This window comes from Spea bombifrons, chromosome 4 (genome assembly GCF_027358695.1).
Source record: "Spea bombifrons isolate aSpeBom1 chromosome 4, aSpeBom1.2.pri, whole genome shotgun sequence".
Lineage (NCBI taxonomy): Eukaryota > Metazoa > Chordata > Amphibia > Anura > Pelobatidae > Spea > Spea bombifrons.
This window is the reverse complement of record NC_071090.1, coordinates 13412535-13438191: the sequence shown is the minus strand read 5'-3', so window position 1 is coordinate 13438191 and position 25657 is coordinate 13412535. Positions and strand designations below refer to the sequence as shown.

At 38.4% G+C, this 25657-nt stretch overlaps 1 protein-coding gene across 1 annotated transcript in view; it reads right to left on the bottom strand.

Moving 5' to 3' along the window:
* DOCK2 (dedicator of cytokinesis 2) overlaps nt 1-25657 on the bottom strand; it is a 247022-nt gene that overhangs the window by 42807 nt on the left and 178558 nt on the right. The window contains exons 30-38 of the mRNA XM_053465366.1: nt 21182-21260; nt 20200-20300; nt 20063-20121; nt 14412-14560; nt 12888-12973; nt 10761-10917; nt 10228-10268; nt 9176-9266; nt 7530-7649 (exon numbers count right to left, since the gene is read on the bottom strand). Of these exons, the coding sequence (XP_053321341.1) occupies nt 7530-7649; nt 9176-9266; nt 10228-10268; nt 10761-10917; nt 12888-12973; nt 14412-14560; nt 20063-20121; nt 20200-20300; nt 21182-21260 (883 nt within the window). The remainder of the gene's footprint in view (nt 1-7529; nt 7650-9175; nt 9267-10227; nt 10269-10760; nt 10918-12887; nt 12974-14411; nt 14561-20062; nt 20122-20199; nt 20301-21181; nt 21261-25657) is intronic.

Genomic DNA, 25657 nt, shown 5'->3' with positions numbered 1-25657 from the left:
GACTGTCAGTCCTTGGCGTTTGGGAGCGGACTTCCAGAACTCAGACACAAGGCCCTAGCGTAAGCTGGCTACATTGGCGGAGGTAGCAGGCATTGCCACACCGCAGCAAGTGCAACCAGGGGGGAGAAACTGCCCTTACCATAAGGGACATTTGAGGCATGACACTAGCCAGGAAGCGAACTGGCAGAGAAGAGACACTGGCACCACCACCAGCAGCAGCAGCAGCAGCATTGGAAAAGGCGAATGAGTGGGCAATTGACGACCCGCTCACCTGTTTCACCCCAGGGCAAAGCATCCAAAGACTGTCAGTCCTTGGCGTTTGGGAGCGGACTTACAGAGCTCAGACACTAGGCCCTAGCGTAAATTGGCTACACCAGCGGAGGTAGCAGGCATTGCCACACCGCAGCAAGTGCAACCAGGGGGGAGAAACTGCCCTTACCATAAGGGACATTTGAGGCATGACACTAGCCAGGAAGCGAACTGGCAGAGAAGAGACACTGGCACCACCACCAGCAGCAGCAGCAGCAGCATTGGAAAAGGCGAATGAGTGGGCAATTGACGACCCGCTCACCTGTTTCACCCCAGGGCAAAGCATCCAAAGACTGTCAGTCCTTGGCGTTTGGGAGCGGACTTCCAGAACTCAGACACAAGGCCCTAGCGTAAGCTGGCTACATTGGCGGAGGTAGCAGGCGTTGCCACACCGCAGCAAGTGCAACCAGGGGGGAGAAACTACCCTCTCCATTAGGGACATTTAAGGCATGACACTAGCCAGGAAGCGAACTGGCAAAGAGAGACACTGGCACCACCACCAGCAGCAGCAGCATTGGGAAAGGCGAATGAGTGGGCAATTGACGACCCGCTCACCTGTTTCACCCCAGGGCAAAGCATCCAAAGACTGTCAGTCCTTGGCGTTTGGGAGCGGACTTCCAGAACTCAGACACAAGGCCCTAGCGTAAGCTGGCTACATTGGCGGAGGTAGCAGGCGTTGCCACACCGCAGCAAGTGCAACCAGGGGGGAGAAACTACCCTCTCCATTAGGGACATTTAAGGCATGACACTAGCCAGGAAGCGAACTGGCAAAGAGAGACACTGGCACCACCACCAGCAGCAGCAGCATTGGGAAAGGCGAATGAGTGGGCAATTGACGACCCGCTCACCTGTTTCACCCCAGGGCAAAGCATCCAAAGACTGTCAGTCCTTGGCGTTTGGGAGCGGACTTCCAGAACTCAGACACAAGGCCCTAGCGTAAGCTGGCTACATTGGCGGAGGTAGCAGGCGTTGCCACACCGCAGCAAGTGCAACCAGGGGGGAGAAACTGCCCTTACCATAAGGGACATTTGAGGCATGACACTAGCCAGGAAGCGAACTGGCAGAGAAGAGACACTGGCACCACCACCAGCAGCAGCAGCAGCAGCATTGGGAAAGGCGAATGAGTGGGCAATTGACGACCCGCTCACCTGTTTCACCCCAGGGCAAAGCATCCAAGCACTGTCAGTCCTTGGCGTTTGGGAGCAGACCTACAGAACTCAGACACAAGGCCCTAGCGTAAGCTGGCTACACCGGCGGAGGTAGCAGGCGTTGCCACACCGCAGCAAGTGCAACCAGGGGGGAGAAACTACCCTTACCATCAGGGACATTCGAGGCATGACACTAGCCAGGAAGCGAACTGGCATTGAAGAGAGACACTGGCACCACCACCAGCAGCAGCAGAATTGGGAAAGGCGAATGAGTGGGCAATTGACGACCCGCTCACCTGTTTCACCCCAGGGCAAAGCATCCAAGCACTGTCAGTCCTTGGCGTTTGGGAGCAGACCTACAGAACTCAGACACAAGGCCCTAGCGTAAGCTGGCTACACCGGCGGAGGTAGCAGGCGTTGCCACACCGCAGCAAGTGCAACCAGGGGGGAGAAACTACCCTTTCCATTAGGGACATCTGAGGCATGATTTCAGCCAGGAAGCGAACTGGCAAAAGATACTGGCACCACCACCAGCAGCAGCGTTGGAAACGGAAAAAGGTGAATGAGTGGGCAATTGACGACCCACTCACCTGTTTCACCCCAGGGCAAAGCATCCAAAGACTGTCAGTCCTAGGCGTTTGGGAGCGGACTTACAGAGCTCAGACACTAGGCCCTAGCGTAAATTGGCTACACCAGCGGAGGTAGCAGGCATTGCCACACCGCAGCAAGTGCAACCAGGGGGAGAAACTACCTTAAACATTAGAGAGAAAAAATTTAACTTTCCAAGCTAAGAGCTGGGTAACCCAATTTGGGCAGATTGAATTTAAGAAAGGCAATCTGCTCCATGAGATGAGGTGCCATGCGTGAGCGCTGTGGACTCAGTATGTTTCCAGTCATAGAAAACACGCGCTCACTTTGAACAGTGGTTGGCGGACATGATAGAAGCTGCTGCGCAACCCATGAGAGTGCAGGCCACACACTCTTCTTTTCATCCCAGTAGCTAAGAGGATCAACATTAGGAGCAGAAGGAACTTCACAGAGGTAAAGTTTGACCATTTCAGCAGCACTACTCTCCTTTCTGCTGCTAGCTCTGTCAGATGGTCCAACTATACTGCCAAGTGCCTCTTCCCAAAACGCAGCTGCTCCACTCAGCTGTGTTGTGCTGCTTGTGGCACTGCTGCTGATGCTGCTGCTAGGGGTAGCAGACCACATCATCTCTTCCTCCTCCTGCACCTCACCCTCCTCGGACAGCATTCCCATTTTACGCTGCCAGTCACGCACCTTGTTGACCAATTGCTCCCGGTAGCTACTGAGAACATTGAATTTCAAAGCTAGCTTTCCCTTAATTCTTGGATCACAAAGGCACGCTAGCATCATTTCGGGACTCTCTTCCATTCGCTTGCGAAGGTGTACTTTTAGCAGATCCTTCAGCTTCCTGACTATGGCTGCTACGTCAGGATGTAGAGTGCCACCTTGAACAGCCTCACGGTTTCCAAGGAACACATCCATCTTGCTGCCTAGATGGGAGAACACTGGGATTACCTGGGCCAGACTGGCAGTGTTTGAGCTTAAATTTTCTGTGGCATCCCTGAATGGTTTAAGGACTGCCACTAGCTGGGCGATCACTGTCCAATCCTCCCTATTCAATGGAGAGGTAATCCCAATATTGTGCTCTGAGGCAAGATTATGGATTGCCCTCTGCTGCTCCAAAATCCTCTCTAGCATGTCTAACGTGGAGTTCCACCGTGTACTGACATCCTGACGTAGGCAGTGTACGGGAAGACCTGACCTCTCTTGCTCTTCCCTCAAAAGTTGGCTAGCCTTAACACTATGGTGAAAGTGCCCAGCGATCTTTCTGCAGCGGGACAGAACTACTGCTGCCACATTAGTTCCTTCTGACATTGCTGCCTTCACTACAAGATGGATGATGTGGGCTGCACAGCGCACACCAACAATATGACCATCTCGCAGCGCTTTCACCATATTGGCACCTCCGTCAGTTACCACAAAACCAACTTCAACATTGGTGCCCGCCTCTGCTCCCACCCAAAGGCTAAACATTTTCCTAATCGCATGCAGAATATTTTGGGAAGTGTGCTTTTCATCCATCACTTCTGCATGGAGAAGGAATGATCGGTAGCCTGCTGCAGCAACTTCCTTAGACACACCGGGCTGCCACCAGTGTGCTGTCAAAGAAAGAAAGGCATGCTGGGCGCTAGGTGCACTCCACAAATCTGTAGTGAAATGAACACACTGACCAGCAGCCTTGGAAAGCTCCTCTTTCACTGCTGCAACACAGGACCGATACAGCGAGGGGACAATGTTCCTGCTGAAAGTGGAACGTGACGGAACTGTGTATTGTGGAGCCACAGCCGCCATCAATTGTTTGAAAGGCTCCCCTTCAATCATGGAGAAGGATGCCCCTCCAACAGCAATGAACTGACCAATAAGTCGCGTTACTTTATTGGCCTGCTGTTTGGGCATCGTTCTCTTGGAGTGGAATGCCCCAAATTCTTCCAGGGTGGGCTGGGCATGCAGTGCTCCAACCTGCCTTGGTCTCTGGCTGCCAGCACTAGTTGCTGCTGCTGCTGCTGCTATTGGCTCAGAAGAAGAAGCTGTTGGGGTTTTTCCACGGCCACCAGCTATGCTGCCTGCACTAAGTTTTACCTCTGCATCTTTCCCCAATAGCACAGCGTTGTGTTGAGTGCTGAGGTGATGCTTCATGCTAGCACTGGTAAAATGGCCAGACACTTTCCCTCTGCTTATTAGCTTCCCACAATGTTTGCACTTTCCATAGCGCCCTTCTTCAACATTTTCAAAGTGCTCCCAAATTGGGGCGCGCATAGCCTTGGAGTGTGCCTTGGGTGCTGCTCTTACTGCTCGGGGTGGATGAACAGAGGCAGAACTAGTGGTGGTGGGACTGGTGGTAACAGTACTGGCCATAGTGGGACTGCTAATTGCTTTAGATTTGCTAGGTTTTGCTGCTGCTGCTGGTGGTGGTGATGGTGATGATCGTAGCGGAGAAGGTGGAGGCTCAGGGGAAAATTGTGCACTAGTCATTTGGACACTGCTCCCTGAGGAATCTGATTCCTGACCACTCATCTCCTCTACTTCCTCTGGCTCATAGTCTAGCTCTTCATTAGCCAGATCGAATGGAATTCCTGCTAGGCTGGAGCTAAGACTGATATCGTCGTGAGACTCGTGACTAGTAGTAGTGCGAGCAGGAAGAATAGACTCTGCACTTGGCCTCTCAGTCTCAGGCTCCTCTGCTACCTCGCTAGGTGGAGTTCCACTATGTGTAGCCCTCTCTCTAACTGTCTTTACAAAAATTTTGTAAGGACTTGGTGGCTTGCTAGAGGTACTAGGAGGACATGGCGTGGCGGTACCAGTGGGAACAGTAGGCGCAGCACTAGTGGTGGTAGAGGCGGTAGAGGTGGGGGTGGTGGTGGTGGTGGTTTTCCCTACAAAGGAATGAGATCGCTTTGGTTTGGGACCCCTCTGAGTCTTGCTGCTAATTTGGCTCTGCTTGGTACCTTGCATGCTGCTGGTGGATGGGGAAGATGCTGCTTGGGGCAAAAGGCACTTCTTTTTAGTCACTGGGCTGGTACTACTTGTGCTACCCTTTAACTTTGAACGTGCTTCTGGTGCTTTAGGCTTTCCGTAAAAAACCATAGAGCTTGTGGGCCTAGCCGCACTACTACTGCCTGCTTTTGGTGCCTTTCCTTTACTTGATGATCCTTCAAGCAATGCTTCCCCAAATGATAAGCGAGAGCTTGGCCTACTTGGCCGACTAGACTGACGCAAAGGCTGCATCTTAGAACTGGTGGTGGTGCTGGTGGTGGTGCTGGTGGTGGTGGTGGTAGATGGAGCTTGTCCCTCCTTAGTCCCAAAAGGAGGATCCATTTCAAATTTTGTGTTGTGTGTGTAGTGTAGTGTAGTGTAGTGTAGTGTAGTGTAGTGTTTAAAAAACTATAAAAAAAAAATAAAAAAATAAAAATAAAAAAAAGGAAAAACGAATTAAAGACAAAAAAATTAGAGGAAGTTCTCTTCAGTGCTACTGCTTAAAAAGTAAAACTATGCACTACTGCACTGTGCTGTGTGCAATCTGCCAAAATCCTAAAGTTATTTAAATTATTAACTCAAGATTAACTATTTAATAACTAGCAGTATTTTATTTTTAATTTGAATTTACACGGGCCTAAGAGCTTAGCCTACTACTATGCTAGCCTAAAGCTATATTTCCTTACTATAAGTCTACCTCTAGGCAGACGCTCTCAAACCCACTAAGCTAAAGTGAGGTTAAATCAGATTCAGTATATGATTTATTAATTAATATTAAGTTATATAATATTAATAGATTAGAACTAATTTACTTATATATTATGTATTATAGATAGAAGAATATAGATTATGAATTAGAATTTAGAATTAGAATTACTTATATTATAGATTATGAATTAGAATATTATTATTTATAATATATTATAGATTAAGATTAAAGAAGATTAGAATTATTTTAGTACTACAGCTAGTAGCTTGAAGCTTTGCTTAGTACAGCTCGTCACAGTCAATTTTTCTTGAAAAGAATTAGAAATAAAATAAAATGTCACAGCAAAACAGTTATCTTCACTGCTTGCTGCACTCACTAGCCCAACAAGTTCACTTCACTGATGGACTGAGGTGAGCAAAACACTAAGGGTACTTTTAATAAAATTGAAATAAAATGTAAAATAAATGAGAAAATCTTTGCAAAACAGTTAACGTCACTGCTTGCTGATCAAAAAAAAACACAGCACTTATGCGGCTGCACTCACTAGCCCAACAAGTTCACTTCACTGATGGACTGAGGTGAGCAAAACAAATGAAATAAAATGAAAGATTAATTAAGAAAAATTGACTTGGTCTCTTACTGTTGCTAAAACAAAGCACAAACTATAGAGCTGCAGCACCAGTACTAATAAGATTAGCTGAACTATACGCTAGTAGTAATTAATTAATATTATTACTTTTATTTATAGCTAATTTAATTAACTATTAAGATAAGAAAGAATTAGAGAATTATTGATATTACTGATTTTAGATTAGACACTAGTAGATGTTCTGAATGTCTACAGTACACTCTACACTAGTATACTATTACTAACTATAACTGACAAATATATATATTTTATAATGAATTCAATTATTAATTATATTAATTAATATTACTGATTTTAAATTAGACACTAGTAGATGAATGTCTACAGTACACTCTACACTAGTATACTATAGTATATATATATATATGACTGACAAATATATATATATATATAATATTATAATGAACTATTAAATTATAGATTCTATTAAATTGTAATTTATAAATTCTATTTAATTTATTTAAGCAGGACAGGCAATAGGCACTAGTGCCAGCCCAGGGCAAGGGCACCCCAGTGCCACTGAGGCACTGGGTGCACTGTCAACTCAACAGCACTTACACTAAAGTTGATGACAAATTAATTTTAAAAAAATTAAATTAATCAAATTATTATTATTAAATATATTAATTAAGTAGCACTGAAGTGAGGATGAAGTACACTGTGAGAAATGGCAGGCTAAGGCTTACCAGTCTCACACAGAACAGAACAATCTCTCTGTAACGCTCGGATGCAGCACAGCAGTGTTGCCAAAGCAGTCACAGCGAAAAATGAATGGATCTCTCAGGCAAGCTCTGGTCTTATAAAGGCGCCTTCAGAATTCAAAAAACAGCAGCACAGGCATTGGACGAGACCCTTAGCGTTACGTCACAAGAGTGAGCTGATTGGACAGACGAGGATCAGCTCACTCCTGTTTGAAATTTTGGCGGTTGCGCGGCAAAAACGAAGACGATCACGAAGAATCTTCGATTCTTCGTGATTGTGAGTCTTCGTCTTCGCCTACGGTTTGCCGGCACTGTATTCTGTTCTACGTTCCTTCGGAACGAACAAAAAAACGGCCTCTTCGTGCTCGTTTTCATGTTCGCCCGAAGACGAATGCACAAGTCTAATTTATATCGCCCCAATTGTATCTGGAAAACATTTTTGAAAAACGTACCTTTCCTTTGTCAAAGTATCCAATAATAATTCCATACAGACTCTCTTTAAGATGACGATGTGTTTGGGAGCTCTGGAACTCAGTCTGCATAATCTGCGAGGAGCACTGCTCATCTGACCACTAGTTGAGACAAATATTAATTCACTTTAGCACATCATCTAGTATATCCTATCTCCAAGCTTTCAAAAACCAGAAAATATAATTTGTGGGGAAATTTCTGTTAAACTACCCACAATCTATAACTTTTCCCTATTTATAAGACAAACAGTTCTCCCAACAGCTTTTTATGAACACAATCCTAAAGGACCATTTGACACATCTACAATCACTTTTAACAGTGTTAGAGTTAAATACAATCTTCCCACAGAAAAAAAAAACATTCCCAATCAAACAATTGGAGAAAATAGAATGTTACCTTTCTGCGATGAATCACTCACAGTTTTTGAATTTGAAAATAATGACTAATATAATCAGTTACTGATACCGGATTAGTATGTGCATGCTCACATTAACAGACACAATTATAGTTCAATGCATACCAATAACAAAAGAACTGTGTTTCATAAAACGCAGGGCGTTTTTATGGCAGTGCAAAAAAGCTAATCAGTTTTTCACTTTTTCAGCCAAACATAAATATTCCAATTTGCCTTCATTTTCACATAATATTTGTACTCACTAGATAGCTACAATGTTTTGCTGGCTTTCAATAAATGTATTTCACTCCTTCGCTACAGAAGGTTTTTCATACTGTAAATATCAGAGCTTTTTTGCCATATTTACCATACACTGGTGCAACTATGATTCCATGTTTGATTTACCCACACAAATCTGGCATGTTTTGGTTGTATTTTCCTTAGGACAAGTAGGTTTAAAAAAAAAAACCAAAAAAAAACCCACAGAAACACATAAACATAAATCAAAGGGTATGTTTTATAGTTTTTGTTACGCTTTCATTTTTTCTTTTTTATATTTTTGTTTATTTCCATTCTTTTTCTTTCAGTGTTATTTGGGCAAAATAGATATTCCCTTTGGAAAAAATTAAAATGCAAAAGTAATAAAATGATTATATATATATATATATATATATATATATATATATATACATACAAACACACACATTAAAGATCTTTTTTTTTGAGTGCTGCCTCAAACTGTTTTTTTAATGCATTTATTTTTGCATTTTCATTACTGTTTTTACTTTTTTCCCTCTGATCTCACCTGCATTCAACATACTCCACAGCCCTACACTACTGACCAGTCAATCACATATTACAGTGGAACACAAGAAACTTACGTTTTAAATAAAATACTCATTTCTAAACTATTACATTGTTTCAATAGCTTTCATGCACTGTAACTAGGTCCACTCGATTCCTTTTACACTTCAGCCTTACCTTCTTATACAGGAAAACGTTCTTAACTGTGCATAAGACCCTTTATTTTGCTAGGGAGCTGGGTAACCCAGGCAGATAATATACATATGATCCCAAACAATCTGGCGGGGCAAATGGGACTGATTGTGTGAGCCCCTGAGATTTGATCCATGGGCGGGTTTCTCGTTTGCATTGTAGCAAAGACTGCGTTGTGTACATCCACTATACTTATACACAAAATGCTGGGAAGATTTGGTTTATGTTTTAACTGACCTTGAGGAGCCGTGTATGGAGCAAGAGAGTGTAAGCAGCTTCAGTGTAATTCTCACAATCCAAATGAAAGTCTCTCAGCTTGTACAAGTATCTGTGATATAAAACAAAATATATGATTTATATTAAAAAGCAAAACGGGCTCTGACCTCCCTACTACACCCATGGTTATATCCCCTACGTGATGAAGGTGACATCTATTTCTTGTGTCTGTTTTGTTATTGTGTGAGTGGCTGTTAACAGCAGATGTTAATCACATATTTTTATTTTCTTTGCAGTAAAGCACCCCTGTGAATAACACACCAATAAACTACTATGATCAATATTTATCATTACTGGTGCAAAATGTGAAAAGAAGTCTTTAGCATCAATTAAGTTCACCAACAACTAAGTTGTCCAGTTTATTAGACCAATCCATTGATTGTTAGGGCAATAAGACCCTGTTTTGAAACTTTGCAACAATTTACTACGCAATATTCTGTAAGAACATTTAAAAGAGAATTAGAGTTTGCAAAACTTTTGCATGATGGGTGTCAGAGTGTCAGCAGCAATCTGTTTACCAACATTTGTGGGAATTCTTGGCATCTTGTACTATTCAGTTTTAAGTGGAGATTATAGACAAAAAAATGGAGGTTGACAGGTTAGTGACAGGTACATGGTAATCATTAAATTATATTTTTTAGACAAATTATCCATGTGTTTCAAGGTTCATGTTTTTTAATGGCTGCCATCAGGCTTAGTGAGTACTCTTTAGAGAATGAAAATATGATGCCATTGGTGATAAGGGGGACATTTTGTTCCTGAAGTTAGGGGTATGCTGCTCTAGGTCATACTACATTAAACACTATCTCAATAACTTAATTGAATGCTTTAGTGGAAATACTATCAATGCTGTTGATCACTGTAGCTGTAGATTAAACACTACCTGCAAATCTAGTCTTTTTTTAACCATTCGTAGTAACAAACTAGTTGTGTTGCAGCATGAAATAAAAGACCCAAATGTTTTTCAAGCTAGATAGAATCCTTCCTTCTCATCTAGGAAAGCACATACTTACCTAATGTACATTGCTTCACGATTGATGTCTTTGTAAAAATTCTGAGGGGAAAAAAAGCAATATTGGAAATGATGAATAATTATATTAATACAGTGTAATCAGGCCCAGAAAGGCTACCTGGCCTTGTGACGCCTCCTATATACCTTTTATTGTTGTTCCTTACAAAATGTAATAGTGTATCCTACAACCATTTGTATCCAGCAAGTAGCTGCAAGTATATTTATCGGCAAGCTGGCCTTAAAGTGCCAGGGTCAATTTTAATCCACTGTTCATACTATTATACTGAGTATAATGAAAGAATCTCTCTCTGCATTGATAATACCCATGAACACTACATTTAGTTCTTTTAGTAAAATACGTATTGATAGCATTGTAAAACTGAGCTTGTGCTACTTCCTAGAAATAACATAAATTATAACTATATCTCAATATTTGGTATAAAATATCTTTATTATTACAGGTTCACACATTAAAGCATTGTTATTAGGTTTCCATACGCTTAGACATGTTTGGTTACTAATTATAAACTTTACCAATAGGTTCACTGTACAGCTCATGCGGTTGTCTTTGCTCTCATCAGTCACCACTGCTCTGTAATCCAATAACCTTTCCAACAAGCCCTTTATCAAAGTCACAAAGCTTTCAATTGCCTTGGAGATATAAGGATGATTTGCTGAATAATCCAGCAATCTGAAAGAACAAGTTAAGAAACAATTGAAAATATGTTAAACAAACATTTCTTAATTGTCAGGTATATTCCACAGATTTCCACATATACCTTTAACACGATTGCTAAAAAGGTTTTGAGGCTGTTGGCTTCTCCATCTATAATGTTGACTGGCCATGTAGACATGTGTATGATTTAAGAAAATTGTATTTACTAAAGTGATGGCTATTTACGTGAGGTCAAGAAAACCAAAGGTGAAATCAGCATAGATATAGAAATAGCTAAACTACAACATATTAAAAGCTACTTAACACAAAGAAAATTAAGAAATATTGGAGGTAACCTAACAAGTCTGATAAGACAGCAAGAAGCTTGCCAAACAAAATGGGGAGACTACAGTTACTGGCAAGAGATGCATGGTTGGATTAACATGGTTGGATGACTGGGCGGTCAATTAAAATGGTTATACCCTTTTTTAGTAAATAATAAAGGGGGAAGGGTATGTTTTCATTTTAAATGATTGCATCACCTCTCTGGATGTAGAACTAACAATGTAGAACTTTTGGAGAATGTTGGGAACAGTGGCCATAGCACAGTGAAACTCAAGATTAACTCACAAATGCATACTAGTAGAGGCTCCACCAAAACACCACATTTCTGGTTAAGGGCATCCCAGGAGGTAATTGATTGGGATGAATTATACTCAGAAAGAAACACAGAAGATAAGTGGAATATCTTAACTAATCAATAAAACACAACGTCCCCTTCAGTATCAAATTAAAAACAATGTGGCTTAATAAAAAAAGTCCGTCAGGAAAGAAGAAAAAAGAATGGGGTTAAAATTGGTTGGCGAAGATCAGGAGTAGGTGTAAGGCTTAAATATTTTTTTTCTCTGTGTATACCAATGAAGAACAAATGTCTACAGGTTTGCAAATGAATGCTACAAAAAGCTTATACATTTTGATTGCCTGAACAAAGAAATAAAAGTGCTAAATAAAGATAAAATGCATAAAACTCCAGAGCCAACTGGTATACATCCCCAGTTACTTAGGGAACTTAGCCAAAATATAGCCAGGCCATTACTTTGATTCTTTCTTATTTGACATAGAGTCAAAAGAGCAACATAAAGCAAACGATACTAGTATTAAAAAGGGATTAAAATCGCAGCTTGGTGGCTACAGACCTGTGTGCCTGACATCTCTGGTGGGAAGATTTTTTCAAAGCTTGTTAAGGGATAACATTCAGCAGTACATTTGGTCCAATAACATCATCAATAACAGCCAACGTGGTTTTATAAAGGAAGGATTGTGTCAGTCTAACATAATTGCATTCTATGAAGGGGTGAGCAAAATTATTGATCAGTGTCTTTCAACGGATGTGACTATTTGAATTTTGTGAAAGCATTAGATTACATTAGGGTAGTGTACAAATTCAAAGAGATGGGTTTAGGCAATGTTGTTTGCATCTGGATTGAAAACTGGGCTAAAGGGAGAGTTTAGGAGATAAAAAATGACCTATTAAATAAATTAAAACTGGTGGTAAATGAAAGTCCTCAAGGTTTTGTCCTAGGAATGTTATTTGATGTCTTTATTAATGAACTTGCAGGGTATTGAAAGCTACGCATCAGTCTTTTGGAAGTTATTCAAAATCAGGCAATATAAAAGAGATTTGGTCAAACTAGGCAAGGCAGATGGGATTTAATGATGACAAATGCAAAGTTATGCATTTTGCGGAAATTAGTAAATATGCGAATCATCCTTTAAATGGGGTAGTGTTAGTGAAAAGGGCTTGGGAATAACTATAGACAAACACAGCGATAGTGTTCAATGTCAGTCAGCTGCTGCAAGGGTCTGTGGCATATAGAAAAAGACTCAGGTGAGGAAAACATAATTTCACGTAAAATGGTTAATATATTACTATTATGGTTATTGTTTTAGTTTTTTTAAATTGTTTTACAGGTCATTCCTACAAAAAGCATTGATAATCATCTCACATTGTTTCAAACAACTGCATATACTGCCAGTCACCACGTCCGCCTTCAACTTCATGGTCCAACTTCAGTATTATTTCATTTTCAAACTGAAAGGAGTAAAACAGAAAACATTACGGGGATTTTGAGCTCTATATGAAGTATTGAAAGTTAAGTTTGAGAATACAATGTAAGGAGACCATTCTGAGATTCCAGCCTTGTTTTAGTTGTTTTATGCTGATAAACCAGTTTAAAGGCACAGTAAATTTATTAGAGTTCAGATTAGTTAACAAACCATTTTTATATCTAGCATTGTCCTTTTAAATATGTATATATTCAGCAAATAAAGGCAAAATTAATGAAAATGTGATGACTTTTATGAGATAAATACATTCATGCTAGTGTTATGTTCATTTTGTTCCATAAAACTTAATTAATTTCAATTATAAATACTATTTAAAGAAAAAAAATATGTATTATGAATAATTATTTAATTAAAGTTTGTCTTGCCTCCTGCAACCAGTTACCTCTAATTATTGCTACAAGAGCGCTACTACTACCTATGTTTTTGCACTCCTTTTGTCCCAATTACCCATATAATTCCTTTTAGACTGTGTGCTCCCATTTTTGGCAACTTTGTATGAAAGTGCCATAAGGCAAGATGGTAAGCTCCTCAACTCCTCTTGTATCTGAGAGTAAAAAATTTTTGTTGTGTATCTGTTAACCGATCCATATTTCAATTGTACAGCGCTACAGAATATGCTAGTACTTGATGAATAAAAATAATATACTTACCAAAGTGAGACAGATCACATAAAATATATGTTCAATTAGTGTGATTCATATAAAATGTCAAAGGGAATATATTTTGTTAAACTGCTCAGCAATAATTCACCTTTTTGTTATTAAACCAATGTTAATTTATAACTCTATATTTAGTCATAGTTTCACATTTATGCCAAATATATACCCGATCATTTCATAGAAACATATTTTAAAATAAGCATAATTACATGAAATCTAGCACTTTGGACTCTGGGTAAATAATTCACAGATTTTGTAAAAAAAAAAAAAAAAACATCTTTACTTAGGAACAACCTTGTTATAGAATGATGTAGACAGGTAGTTTGACATGGTTTGTTCACTTTTTTTTCAATAATTTAAGTGACCTGTCAAAAGCTGTTAAATTATCTGAGTGTTTTCCAAAATGTTCTATATTTACATTATATTACATTGTATGCAAGGCACAAATATGTTAGTTATATTTTCCTCTACTAGGCTTTCAATCCAATCCTCCTATGACTTTAGTAGGTAAGGGCTTTCATTCTAACAACCATCTTTCCAATCATCATTCTTGATCTTATCAAATATAAAACTACTTTTCATCCTTCAAATTAGGTGGTTCTGGTACATGGCAAGGGGTCATGAAAATTTTGTGACGCCCTAGTTTTATACCATTGTTTCCAGAACCCCTCAAAGTAGTCCTCAAAAATGATTCCATCATTACAATATATATTTATAAAATACACATTAATGAAATAGGTTTACCTTTCTAAAGTCTCCATTGTGGTAGTATTCACACAACATCATGTCTACGAAAATAGGGATGGTGGCTTTGCGTAGTTCGACTTCTGGTATCAGTGTCATCTCCAAAATTGGGCCAACCATTCCAGGGATGAAACAGATCTTATTCTGGCCTGGTTAATAAACATGTTAACACGTTACAACATTAATTACAAATCAACCTTTACATTTTCGTTGAGCATGTACAGTGGCAAGAAAAAGTAAGTGAACCCTTTGAATGGTTCATAAAATGTGATCAGATCTACATCTAAGTCATAAGTATAGACAAACACAATGTACATAAGCTAATAAAACACAAACAATGCTAATCCTTCATTTCTTTATTAAACACACCCATTAAACATTCACAGTGCTGGTGGAAAAGGTAAGTGAACTCTTGCATTTAATAACTGGTTGAAGCTCCTTGGCAGCAATAACCTCAAACAAGCATTTCCAGTAGCTGCAGATGAGATGTGCACAACATTCAGGTGGAATTTTAGACCATTCTTTCTTGCATAACTGCTTAAGCTCAGCCATTATCCTAGGATGTCTGGTGTGAACGTATCTCTTAAAGTCATTCTACAACATCTCTAATGGGTTAAGATCGTAGATCTGGCTGGGCCACTCCAATGGGAGGATCATTTCTTTTTTTTAAACCGTTCTATAGTAGATTTACTTTGAATTTTAGGATCATTGTCTTGTTGCATTACACAACTTCTACTGAGTTTAAGTTGGCATACAGCCACCCTGACATTACCCTGTATATCTTGATGAACTTGGGTGTTTACTGTCCCCTTGATGATGGCTAGATTTCCATGCCCCAAGGCTGCAAATCAGCCCTAAATACTGATGCTCCCTCCACCATACTTCATTGGGATTATTTCATGTGGTTATGCAGTGCCGTACATAGTACTATGTGTTCTCCTTCAACAATTCAACGTTAGTTTCATAAGTCCACAAAACATTTTTGTTGTGGAGGGTCAAGGTGCTCTTTGGCAAACTTCAGATGAACATTGATGTTAAATTAGAGAGCAGCAGCTTCCTCCATTGTCTCCTGCCATGGACTCCATGCCTGTTCAATGTTTTGCATATGGTAGACGCAAGAACAGAGATGTCAACAACTTTCAGATTCCTGCAAGCCCTTAGCTGTTACTCTAGGGTTCTCTCTTACCTCATTGAGCATTTTGCATTGTTCCATTGGAGTTATTTTGGAGTGTCGACTAGGCAGAGTAGCCACAGTACTGAATCTTCTCTGTTTATAAACAATTTGTCTAACTGGGAACTGATGAATATGAATATTCTATGAGATTACTTTGTGACCCTTTCCAGCTGCATGCAAATCAACAATTCTTGATTACAGGTCTACTGAGATTTATCTTTGCGAGGCATTGTTCACATCAGCAGTTGCTTCTTGAGAATAGCAAACTGGGTTTTTTATCTGTCAAAGTAGCTCTAAAACTCCAATTCTGTTTCATTGATTGGACTCCAGGTTTGCTAATTCCCGACTTTTTTCCAACACACTGTGAATGTTTGAATGATGTATTCAATATGTACAAGAACAATATGAGAATTTGTGTTTATTAAAACAGATTGTGTTTCTTCATTATTGTAACTTAGATGAAGACTATATGGTGTCCTGTGCTCTGGTCTTATGTGTATTGGGGCTGGTGATAGGCTTGTGAGGTGATCATCAGCCATCTTGGTAACCTACAACTTTGGTGAAGTTTGTGCATGTTTAACTTTATGCAAGAGACTGCTGTTAATGATGAAAGCCATATCAGTTTGATGTGCAGGCTTTTTCTTACAGTGAAGAGATTGCTGCTGATTGATTGGCAGTTTCTTCAACTATAAAAAAGTCCCCCTACACTACAAAATGTACCTCGCCTAATTTAAAAAATGTTTAAAAAAACAAAATGAAACACAGACAGACTAAAGGTTTTTTATATTTTCTAATTTTAACAAAAAAATCTGATGAGGTTTTGTGTGCTACAACTCTGATCATTCTTAGCCAGAGTAATGAAAAAGGTGATGAAGTCCTCAAAAGCGGTTCAGCAAAAGTACAAAATGGGTTTTCATACTTGTGTACTTGAATATTTTCTAGAATGGTGTCCATAGGCTTGAAAGGGTGTTGTCCCTATTGTGATCTTAAGTTGTTTAATTTGTATTTTCAAATATGATGAATGCAGGAAAACTAAATAAAGCATTAAAAAAATGGAAAGTGCAGCGTAGACAAGAATATGAATATAGGTGTTAAAGACCTATAGGAGCTAAACCTTCACAAAGTAATTTCTTGTTCATAAAGATATGTTATTTAATTATTTTGTTGTTTTAGATTCATGAAAGGTGAAATATATAACCAGAAAGGGTGGTTTAAAAATGTATGTATTCACAATAAAACATCAGTTTAAGTAACATTGATTTTTCAGACCTTTTCAAATAGAATGATAAATTCTAATTTTACAGAAAAAAATCAGGGATATGATAAATTGAACTTGATTTTAGAGGAAAGCTTTAATATTAGGGAAAGAATATGATGTGCCAATGATTGTAGGATCAGGTCATGTAGAAAAAATGTAAAAATCCATCAACGTTCCTAGAAGTCACTGCTCAACAATAGCCTAATATACACCGATCCGCCATGCATCCTGGTGCCATGTCTTCTCCAAGTAAGCGATGCACCCAGTCAACCAAAAAAAATGTGATTCATCAGACCAGGCCACCTTCTTCCATTGCTCCATGGTCCAGTTATTATGCTCACATGCCCATTGTTGGCGCTTTCGGCAGTGGACAGGGGACAACATTGACACCCTGACTGGTCTGTGGCTATGTAGCCCAATATGCAACAAACTGCGATGCACTGTGTGTTCTGACACCTTTCTATCATTACCAGCATTATCTTTTTCAGCAATTTCAGCCACAGTAGCTTGTCTGTTGGATCTGATCACACAGGTGAGCCTTCGTCCACCACGTGCATCAATGAGCTTTGGGTGCCCATGACTCTCTTCACTGCTTTACCTTCCTTGGACCACTTTTTGTTAGGTACTAACCACTGCAGACAGGGAACACCCCACAAGAGAGGCAGTTTTGGAGATGCTTTGACCCAGTCCTCTAGCTATCACAATTTGGCCCTTGTCAAAGTTGCCCAGATCCTTACGCTCGTCCATTTTTCCTAACACATCAACTTTTAGGAAGTTTATGGTTTATGAAATGTTCACTTGTTGTCTAATATATAGATAATACCCTATTTTGTATTTTTCAATACCTCTGGATTTGGAGCAAAAAATAAGGTTTTGTTTTTTTTAATTTTCCAAAGCATCTCAAGCAATTTCTCCAAGCACTTCTATCATATCTTCGGAACGTCTGTGATGTCATGACTGAGTGGTGCCATATAATCCATATCCATATAATTATTATCAACTGTACTTATTTTACTTGAATTTTGTTTCTCTGTCTGATACTGTACTTATAGCATGCTTTGCTGATTGCAATATGTGTGATTAGATAGCAGGGTTGAAGGCCTGATCAAAGATCCCTTCTGAGTCTCTACTGCTCGCCTGAGTCCTTCTGTGAGGTGTCAGCAGCAAAGGTGTACTGGCACTCACACTGAGCATAGATCTATCGGAACTGTCAACAAAGAGCCAGCAGCACAACGTCCAAAAGAGCCATCTTGACAACCCTTTTTTGAAAATGTTACAGGGTAGTGAAGGGGTTAGTTCTAAAAGGCTAGTTAAGGCTAAATATTTGTTTACCTTTTCTATACGTCTCCCAGCTTGTTTTGCTCTATTTCCACACACAGTAAGCAGCAACTTTATTTTGTTTTAGAAATGTATACTTTTTGAATAGATTTAAATATAAAAAAGACAGAAGTTTCTTTATGACAGTAGAAGAACTAATCAGAATGTGTTATACGTTTTTGGCAATCGTTGATTTTGAAGTTTTTCTGTACTACTGGGGCCTTTGGCTCCAGGCCCTTAAGTGACGAGAGGATGCCTGGAGGGTGATGCATATTAACTTTGTCAGCTTTCTGCAGACATTTTATTTTTATGTTCTCAGTAATGTTGTATGCTGCAGAAAATTTGACAAAGTGTTGTCGAATTGGCTTACAGAACATTTACTACAGAAAAACTTAAAAACAGAATTTTAGCAGATGGAGGAAGAGCTCAGTGTCTTGTAACTTTATTGAGTTGTGAAAACTAAGTAAACTCTTTGATGATCTCCCAACTGTTTTCTGGACCAAAATATCTTTAGTTCATTGTGTTATTGACTGGTACTAATAAATACATATACAATTGGTAACATTTTCAAAATGAAAATCATGTAACTATGACTGAACAGTGAGTTTTTTATTTTTTTATTTGGTGATTAGCTTGCTTATTCAACAGTCAACAGTCTGTTTTGACAATGCCTTTTACATGCCCCTTTAGGTATTTTAACTGAGGATTCTGTTGTTTGTAGCCCTGTGATGGATTTCTGCCTCATGCGCCTGTGGGCTCCAGACTACCAGTGAAGTCCTCTTTACCCTAGTACTCCCATAGCTATACCGTGTATTAGTAAAACACAGTACATGTAAGGCTTAACTTTCACTGATCACACTGCTTTACTAATCACAATGTGTGATCAGCCAGCAAGAGGAGCAATGAGAAATCCCAGCAGGAGAGATCCCTCCTGGGTTTCTTCACTCCTCCTGTGACCCCTCCGGATACTTTCCAGCAAGGGGAGAGTTGGTTAAACTGGCAAAGGACCAGAGGATTTGAGCAATCTTTGAGAAGAGTGCATGAGAAGCAGAAATTAGAGCAGAAGAGAAATGGACAAATCAGGTAGGAAATGAGTGAGGATAAATGTAAGTAGGGGAACAGCTTTGAAAGTGAGAGTCGGAGCCAAGGGTGACACCAAGGTAGCAAGCATGTATGGACAGGGGGGTGATTGCACCATTAACAATTAGGCAAACTATTTAAACATGTTTAAAGGGGGAAGACAAGAAGTACAGTTTTTGAGAGATTGAGTTTGAGGAACCTTGTAGACATCCAGTTCGAAAGAGAGGGCATGTCTAAGAGGGACGGAGAGTGATCGGGAGAAGATAGGTAGATCTAAGTGTCATTGGCATTCAGTTGATACAGATTTGGTAAATACCAGATTTGGTATTTAAGTAAAAAGGCTTATGTGAAAAAGGTCTAACAATTGTACTCTGTGTGAAGTCGTTGGACAGTTGAATGTATAATCCCTTGCTTTAGTAAACATAATGAAGAGTCAACATAAACAAGAGAACAAAACAAGATACTCATTGAGATCAGCATTCTGTAATCATACCCAGGAACTCTTGGTCTATGGGTGAAGCTCTGGTTCCCTAAGTTAGTTTTGCCTTTCTCTAGACGGGAGACTGATGCTTGGTCATGCCTCATCAAATTCAATCCGACTCCCCACCAACTAAGGGCTGTCTGTGGCTATCCTAGGAAGTTTCCAGGTATGTTAATAAATGCATAGGAATGCGTTAAATGTAACGTAATGTAAAAAGTGGAGTTAATCTAACAGAATAATAGCTTGAAAATGTACATTGACTTTTCACATTCATTCTATCATTAAGAATGTATTTTGTAGTTTGTATTAAATATTATTATTATTACATATTTTTTACTTACCAAGTTTGTACCACATGTCACGAATTGCAAAGCCAATAAGGCACCTCATGTCTCCATACCTAAGGAGAAAATGTATTTTTAATGTAACAATTAGTTTAATAATGTTAGCAAAACAGAGGAAGAAAAGGATGTCTTACTTGTCCAGGATTTCATTGCGCTTATCATGAGAAAAATTTTCAAGTTGCAGAGAATCTTGGGTAATAAAAGCCACTGCTAGGTGGAAATAATTGTTCCAAAGCTGTAAATGAAATTAAAAAATAAAAGGTTATAACATTCCCTCATAATGCACTGGGTAATTCAATCTATGATTTAACATTAATAAAAGTGTTGTCATTTGTTATTCGTAGATAGACAAATGTTTTGTTTTAATTAGGTGTTTCTGAGCAACGTTTCATAGGTCTTTAGTAGCTTCTTAAATTTTGCTGTATGCATTAAAAAAAATAAAAACAGGAATTGGAAGACTTTTTCTTAGTTTTCCTCCAGTTTTTAGGAAACATATGCAAAAAAAAATATATATCGTCTTAATTCATCAAGATACAGAGTCATGTGTTCAGGGTAGAGATGTTTGATCTCTAAAGTGTAGATAGCAACCCATGATTTGGCATATGAGACTATTAGTGCTTTCAGGCTAATTTGGATGAATCTGTCCTTCTTTATCTCAGGATATAATATATTTCCATTCTATCCTTATATTGCTATGTGGGTAACAAAGCAAAAATGCTTAATGTTTAAAACCTAACATAGTATAGCAATATGAGATTCTATTATACAAAAAAAAATATTACCTCCACCAATATGCAATCACTTATTCACTCAATACATTGTATTTTATATTTGTGCAAATGTGTTTGAGATATTCAAATTAAAAGAAACTTTGTTACTTAATGAAATGTGTCATGACTAGACATTGTTCCTCTCTCATTCCAAAACCTTTACAAAGGCAGCCTGAACAGGCGAACTGCCAGAACAGAGACCATGACCTTTTAAAGTAACTTAGTGGTGAGGAACGTGGTACAGGCTACTTTCAAGATGGGTTAAGAACATTCTGTACATGATTGTACTAAAAATGTACAAACTAATAGGTCTTTTCTACAATTAAAATGAATAATAAGACCTTACCTGTACTTCAAAATTCATATTTTCAAGGAATTTCTGGTTCATGGTTTCAGCAAACTTGTTGATAGCTCTCAAGAACACTCTACATATAACAGGAAATATATAACCATATAAAAGTAGCAACAAGAAAATATTTATAAAATATCACACAAAACCATTAAAAAAACAATCCCAATCAAATGGTGGGTTCTTGTGTGGGAAATGTAGGTATGCAGTTAATATAGGAATGGCACATGGATATGATTGCATAATTATTAAATAATCGTGATTATCATCAAACAAATATGAACAGGAATCCAAGAGAGAATTGTTACAATGAGCCTTTAGATTATATTCCTGAAGGAAACTTTAAAGCTCAAGTATGTTGCTAACATATAATATTAGAAATGTTGTAACTTGGATGCAAAGGGAACAATCTGAATTATTTAGTTTGAAAGACAAATTATCTAAAAGATTAAAATTTTCATCTTCCATATAGCTATTATGACTGGAGTAATACTTTAAAGTTAACAACCCCCATCAAGAAGTCTACTCTCCAGGTCGAAGTGACCAGCGGACTTCATTATTCACCTGGAACAATGAAAACTCCAGAGCAGTAGGAAATCTCAACACATAGGAGCTAAAATCATGATTTAGCGGAAGTAAGGACAGAGACGATGACTGACAGGAAATATTTAATTAGGTAGAATCTTTGGAGAACTAATTCTTATGCATCTGAAAAGCTAACAAATTTGGGAAAGCATTCACATGCATAAAAGCATGAATAGTCGCTCTAGGTTGTATGTGCTTGCACAGGGTGTATCCAAACAGGGTGAGCTGATATCATTTGTACTGCTTGACATGTATATTTCCAGATTGAACAGGCCTTAATGAATTTATGCAGCAGATATCTCCTGACATAGTTTTATAACCCTTGAATGATGTGTTATTCCTTTCCTTAATATTCTAAATTGATGATTACTTGCTATGTTCTAACAGCAATACCATATCAACTGTTTGTCAAGCGCATATAAAATAGAAACACTGTACTTTCTTTGGTATAAAATTATTTTTTATGTACAAAAGATGACAGTGATGTGTGTTCATAGTGTATATATATATATATATACACTATATGGACAAAAGTATTGGGACATCTGACCATTATACCAACAGGGACTTTTATGACATCTCATTCTAAATAGATAGACATTAATATGTAGTTGGTCCCCCTTTGCAGCTATAACAGCTTCAACTCTTCTGGGAAGGCTTTCCACAAGGGGGGACCAACTATATATTAATGTCTATTAATTTAGAATGCAATTTCATAAAATTCTCTGTTGGTGTAATGGACAGGTGTCCCAATACATTTGGACATATAGTATATACAGTATATACATATATATATATATATATATATATATATATGTATATACTGTATATATATATATATATATATATATACCGTATTTGCTCGATTATAAGACAAGGTTTTTTTCAGAGCAAATGCTCTGAAAAATACCCCTCGTCTTGTAATCGGGGTCGTCTTCTAATCAGACCTCAAATGAGGTCTGACTATTAGACTAAGATCCAGATCCCCCGCATCGCTGCAGGGGACCTGGATCCTCCTGTATGGTAACCTCAGCTGCTGCCGGCGTCTATCACCGAGCGCCGGCGAAAGTGGCAGCAGCAGCCGAGGTTGCATAAGCGCGTACCTTCCTGCTCCCGGGATAGCCCGCCCACTGTGGGGAAGCAGAGCCGGTTGGGGAGATTCCTCCAGAAGCAGGACCGGAACCCGGCGGTACTGCGCTGTCCCAAAGCAGACCTCTTCAATTTTCTGGAGGAGGCGGGGCCTAGCGGGGTCACATAGCGTCATGCTGTAATCCCGTGGGAGCTGCAGCAAGCGCCTGCTGAGGCATCGCGGTGAGTAAAGTGCCTGAGTGGGTAGGTAAGTGTCTGGGTGGGTAGGTAAGTGTCTGGGTGGGTAGGTAAGTGTAAGTGTCTCAGTAAGTGTCTCAGTGGGTAGGTAAGTGTCTGGGTGGGTAGGTAAGTGTAAGTGTCTCAGTGGGTAGGTAAGTGTCTGGATGGGTAGGTTAGTGTCTGGGTGGGTATATTAGTGTCTGGGTATGTAAGTGTCCCCCAATATGCCACTCTGTCCCATGATATGCCTTTTAACCCCCTATATGCCAGAGTGGCATATAAGGGGTTAAAAGGCATATTATGGGACAGAGTGGCATATAGGAGGGTATAAGGCATGCCTGGGGGCAGATGTGCATAACTGGAGGGCAGGCTGGTAAATAAAAGGAAATTAAAAACAAACAAATAGTTTACATGAATTATTATTTATTTACTAGTAAAACTTTTTTCCTATAGGGTCGTCTATAGGGTACTTTTCTTCCTAAATTAATATTCAGATTTTGGGGGGTCGTCTTATAATCATAATAATAATAATAATATAATTATAATATATTTATATATATATATATATATATATATATATATATATATATTATGGACAAAAGTATATATTATTTTTTTTATTATTAAGCTTTATATCAGCAGCTTTTTCTGCCATAGCTATTTTTTCATATGTGGCTTGAAGGCATTGGTAATGGTTCCGTTTTGAAAACTAAATGATACGTCTACATCAGCATGATAGCATGACCTTAATCTCATTAACTGTGACATTTTAATCAATATTATTTTTCTACGTCTAGATTATGTTTCTATGAGGAAAACATCCCAGTGGACAAAGGAGATATACTCATTACGACACTGACATAAGACAGACTTTATTCTAATGGAAAATGGAAATAGCTGAAAATATTTCACCCATGGTAAAATGTTATTTATTCGCTAGTAGATGTATATCAGCAATTACCTTCAAGGGAAATTGCAGCTGACAAATCAGGGTCAAGTAAAGACTAATGGTGTCCCTCTACTCCATAAAACATAAAACAAATAACATATGGTTTGCAAACATAGTATAGATAGAAACGACCTTAGGCAGAACTACAATAAAGTCATCTAGCAACCTGAGGTTACATGAGTAAGTTATCAGCCTTTTAAAGCAAATGATTTAAGATATGTCTTGAATTGTCAATCAGGTTTCCTTAACATCACAATTCATACAACTTCAATATGCAAGCAGCATTATAAGGCTGATTTATTTTAGAAGCTTATACATAAACTTTTTCACTTATTTGTTCACAGAAATTGTTCAGCGACCAAAGAAAATATCAGAATAATGTTCCAAGGCTAATCCTCTGGTATATAGTGCTCATTTGCTTAACGCCATTCTTCAAAATTTCCAGGCACAATCCCTCTAAGATTTGGATTAGCATAATACATAAATCACCCTGGATCACAAGAAAATATATCTGTTTAGTAATTTTTGTTACTGGAACTATTTCATGCACAACATAAAAGATCCACCTACAGGATTAGAGGTTTGTTTACAGATTCAAAATATTTACTATTTTTACTATACTATATTTAACTATTAATTAATCAAAGAGATTACAATTTTACTGTAAACTGTTTAGTTATTCCTCTGCTGTCAAATCTGAAATTGGTACTTTTTTTCTACAAAGTTAAAATAATACAAGCAAGTTACAAAATGGCTTTCATTATTGATGCCCTCTGGTTAGTGCAGCCAATTTGCAGACTTGAACAAAGTAAACAGAATATGCTGGCAAGAGTTTGTTTTATTAAAAACCACGGGGACATTTATTAGCCAGAATATTAAGAGTGGGGTAGACATGTTGGCTATTATGAATATGTTTTAAATTAGGAATGGTTATATCACTTAAAATAATTTTGGAAAGTAATCTGCATACACACACACACATATATATATATATATATATATATATATATATATATATATATATATATATATATATATATATATATATATATATATATATATGTGTGTGTGTATGCAGATTACTTTCCAAAATTATTTTAAGTGATATAACCATTCCTAATTTAAAGCCTGATATATATATATATATATATATATATATATATATATATATATATATATATATATATATATATATATATATATATATCAGATTAATGGTCTTTTGCCAGTAATAGAAATGTCGATTTTCACCTCAGTGTCCAAATCATTACTACACTACAATTAATCTCTCCTGAAAGTGATTTTCTAAGTTATTACAGAGACATTTGGCCAAAAATGACCAAATTGTAATTGTGCATAATGCATTAAAAGAGGGGATTATAGCAGAGATTTATAGCATACTCATACTATATGCAAAATAGAAGTATCATGTAATATAGAAGCCCAATTATGCATTTATAGCGAATATGGTTATTAAATGATTATATCAAATGCATATGCTACAAATCTCTCTCTCTCTCTTGCATTGCTTGGAGGGGTAGGGGGCTTAATGTATAGTACATCTCCTATGGGAGGCACACATCCCATGCCTGTCCCTCAATTCCCACCCTGTTACTGGAGGGATGTGGGGG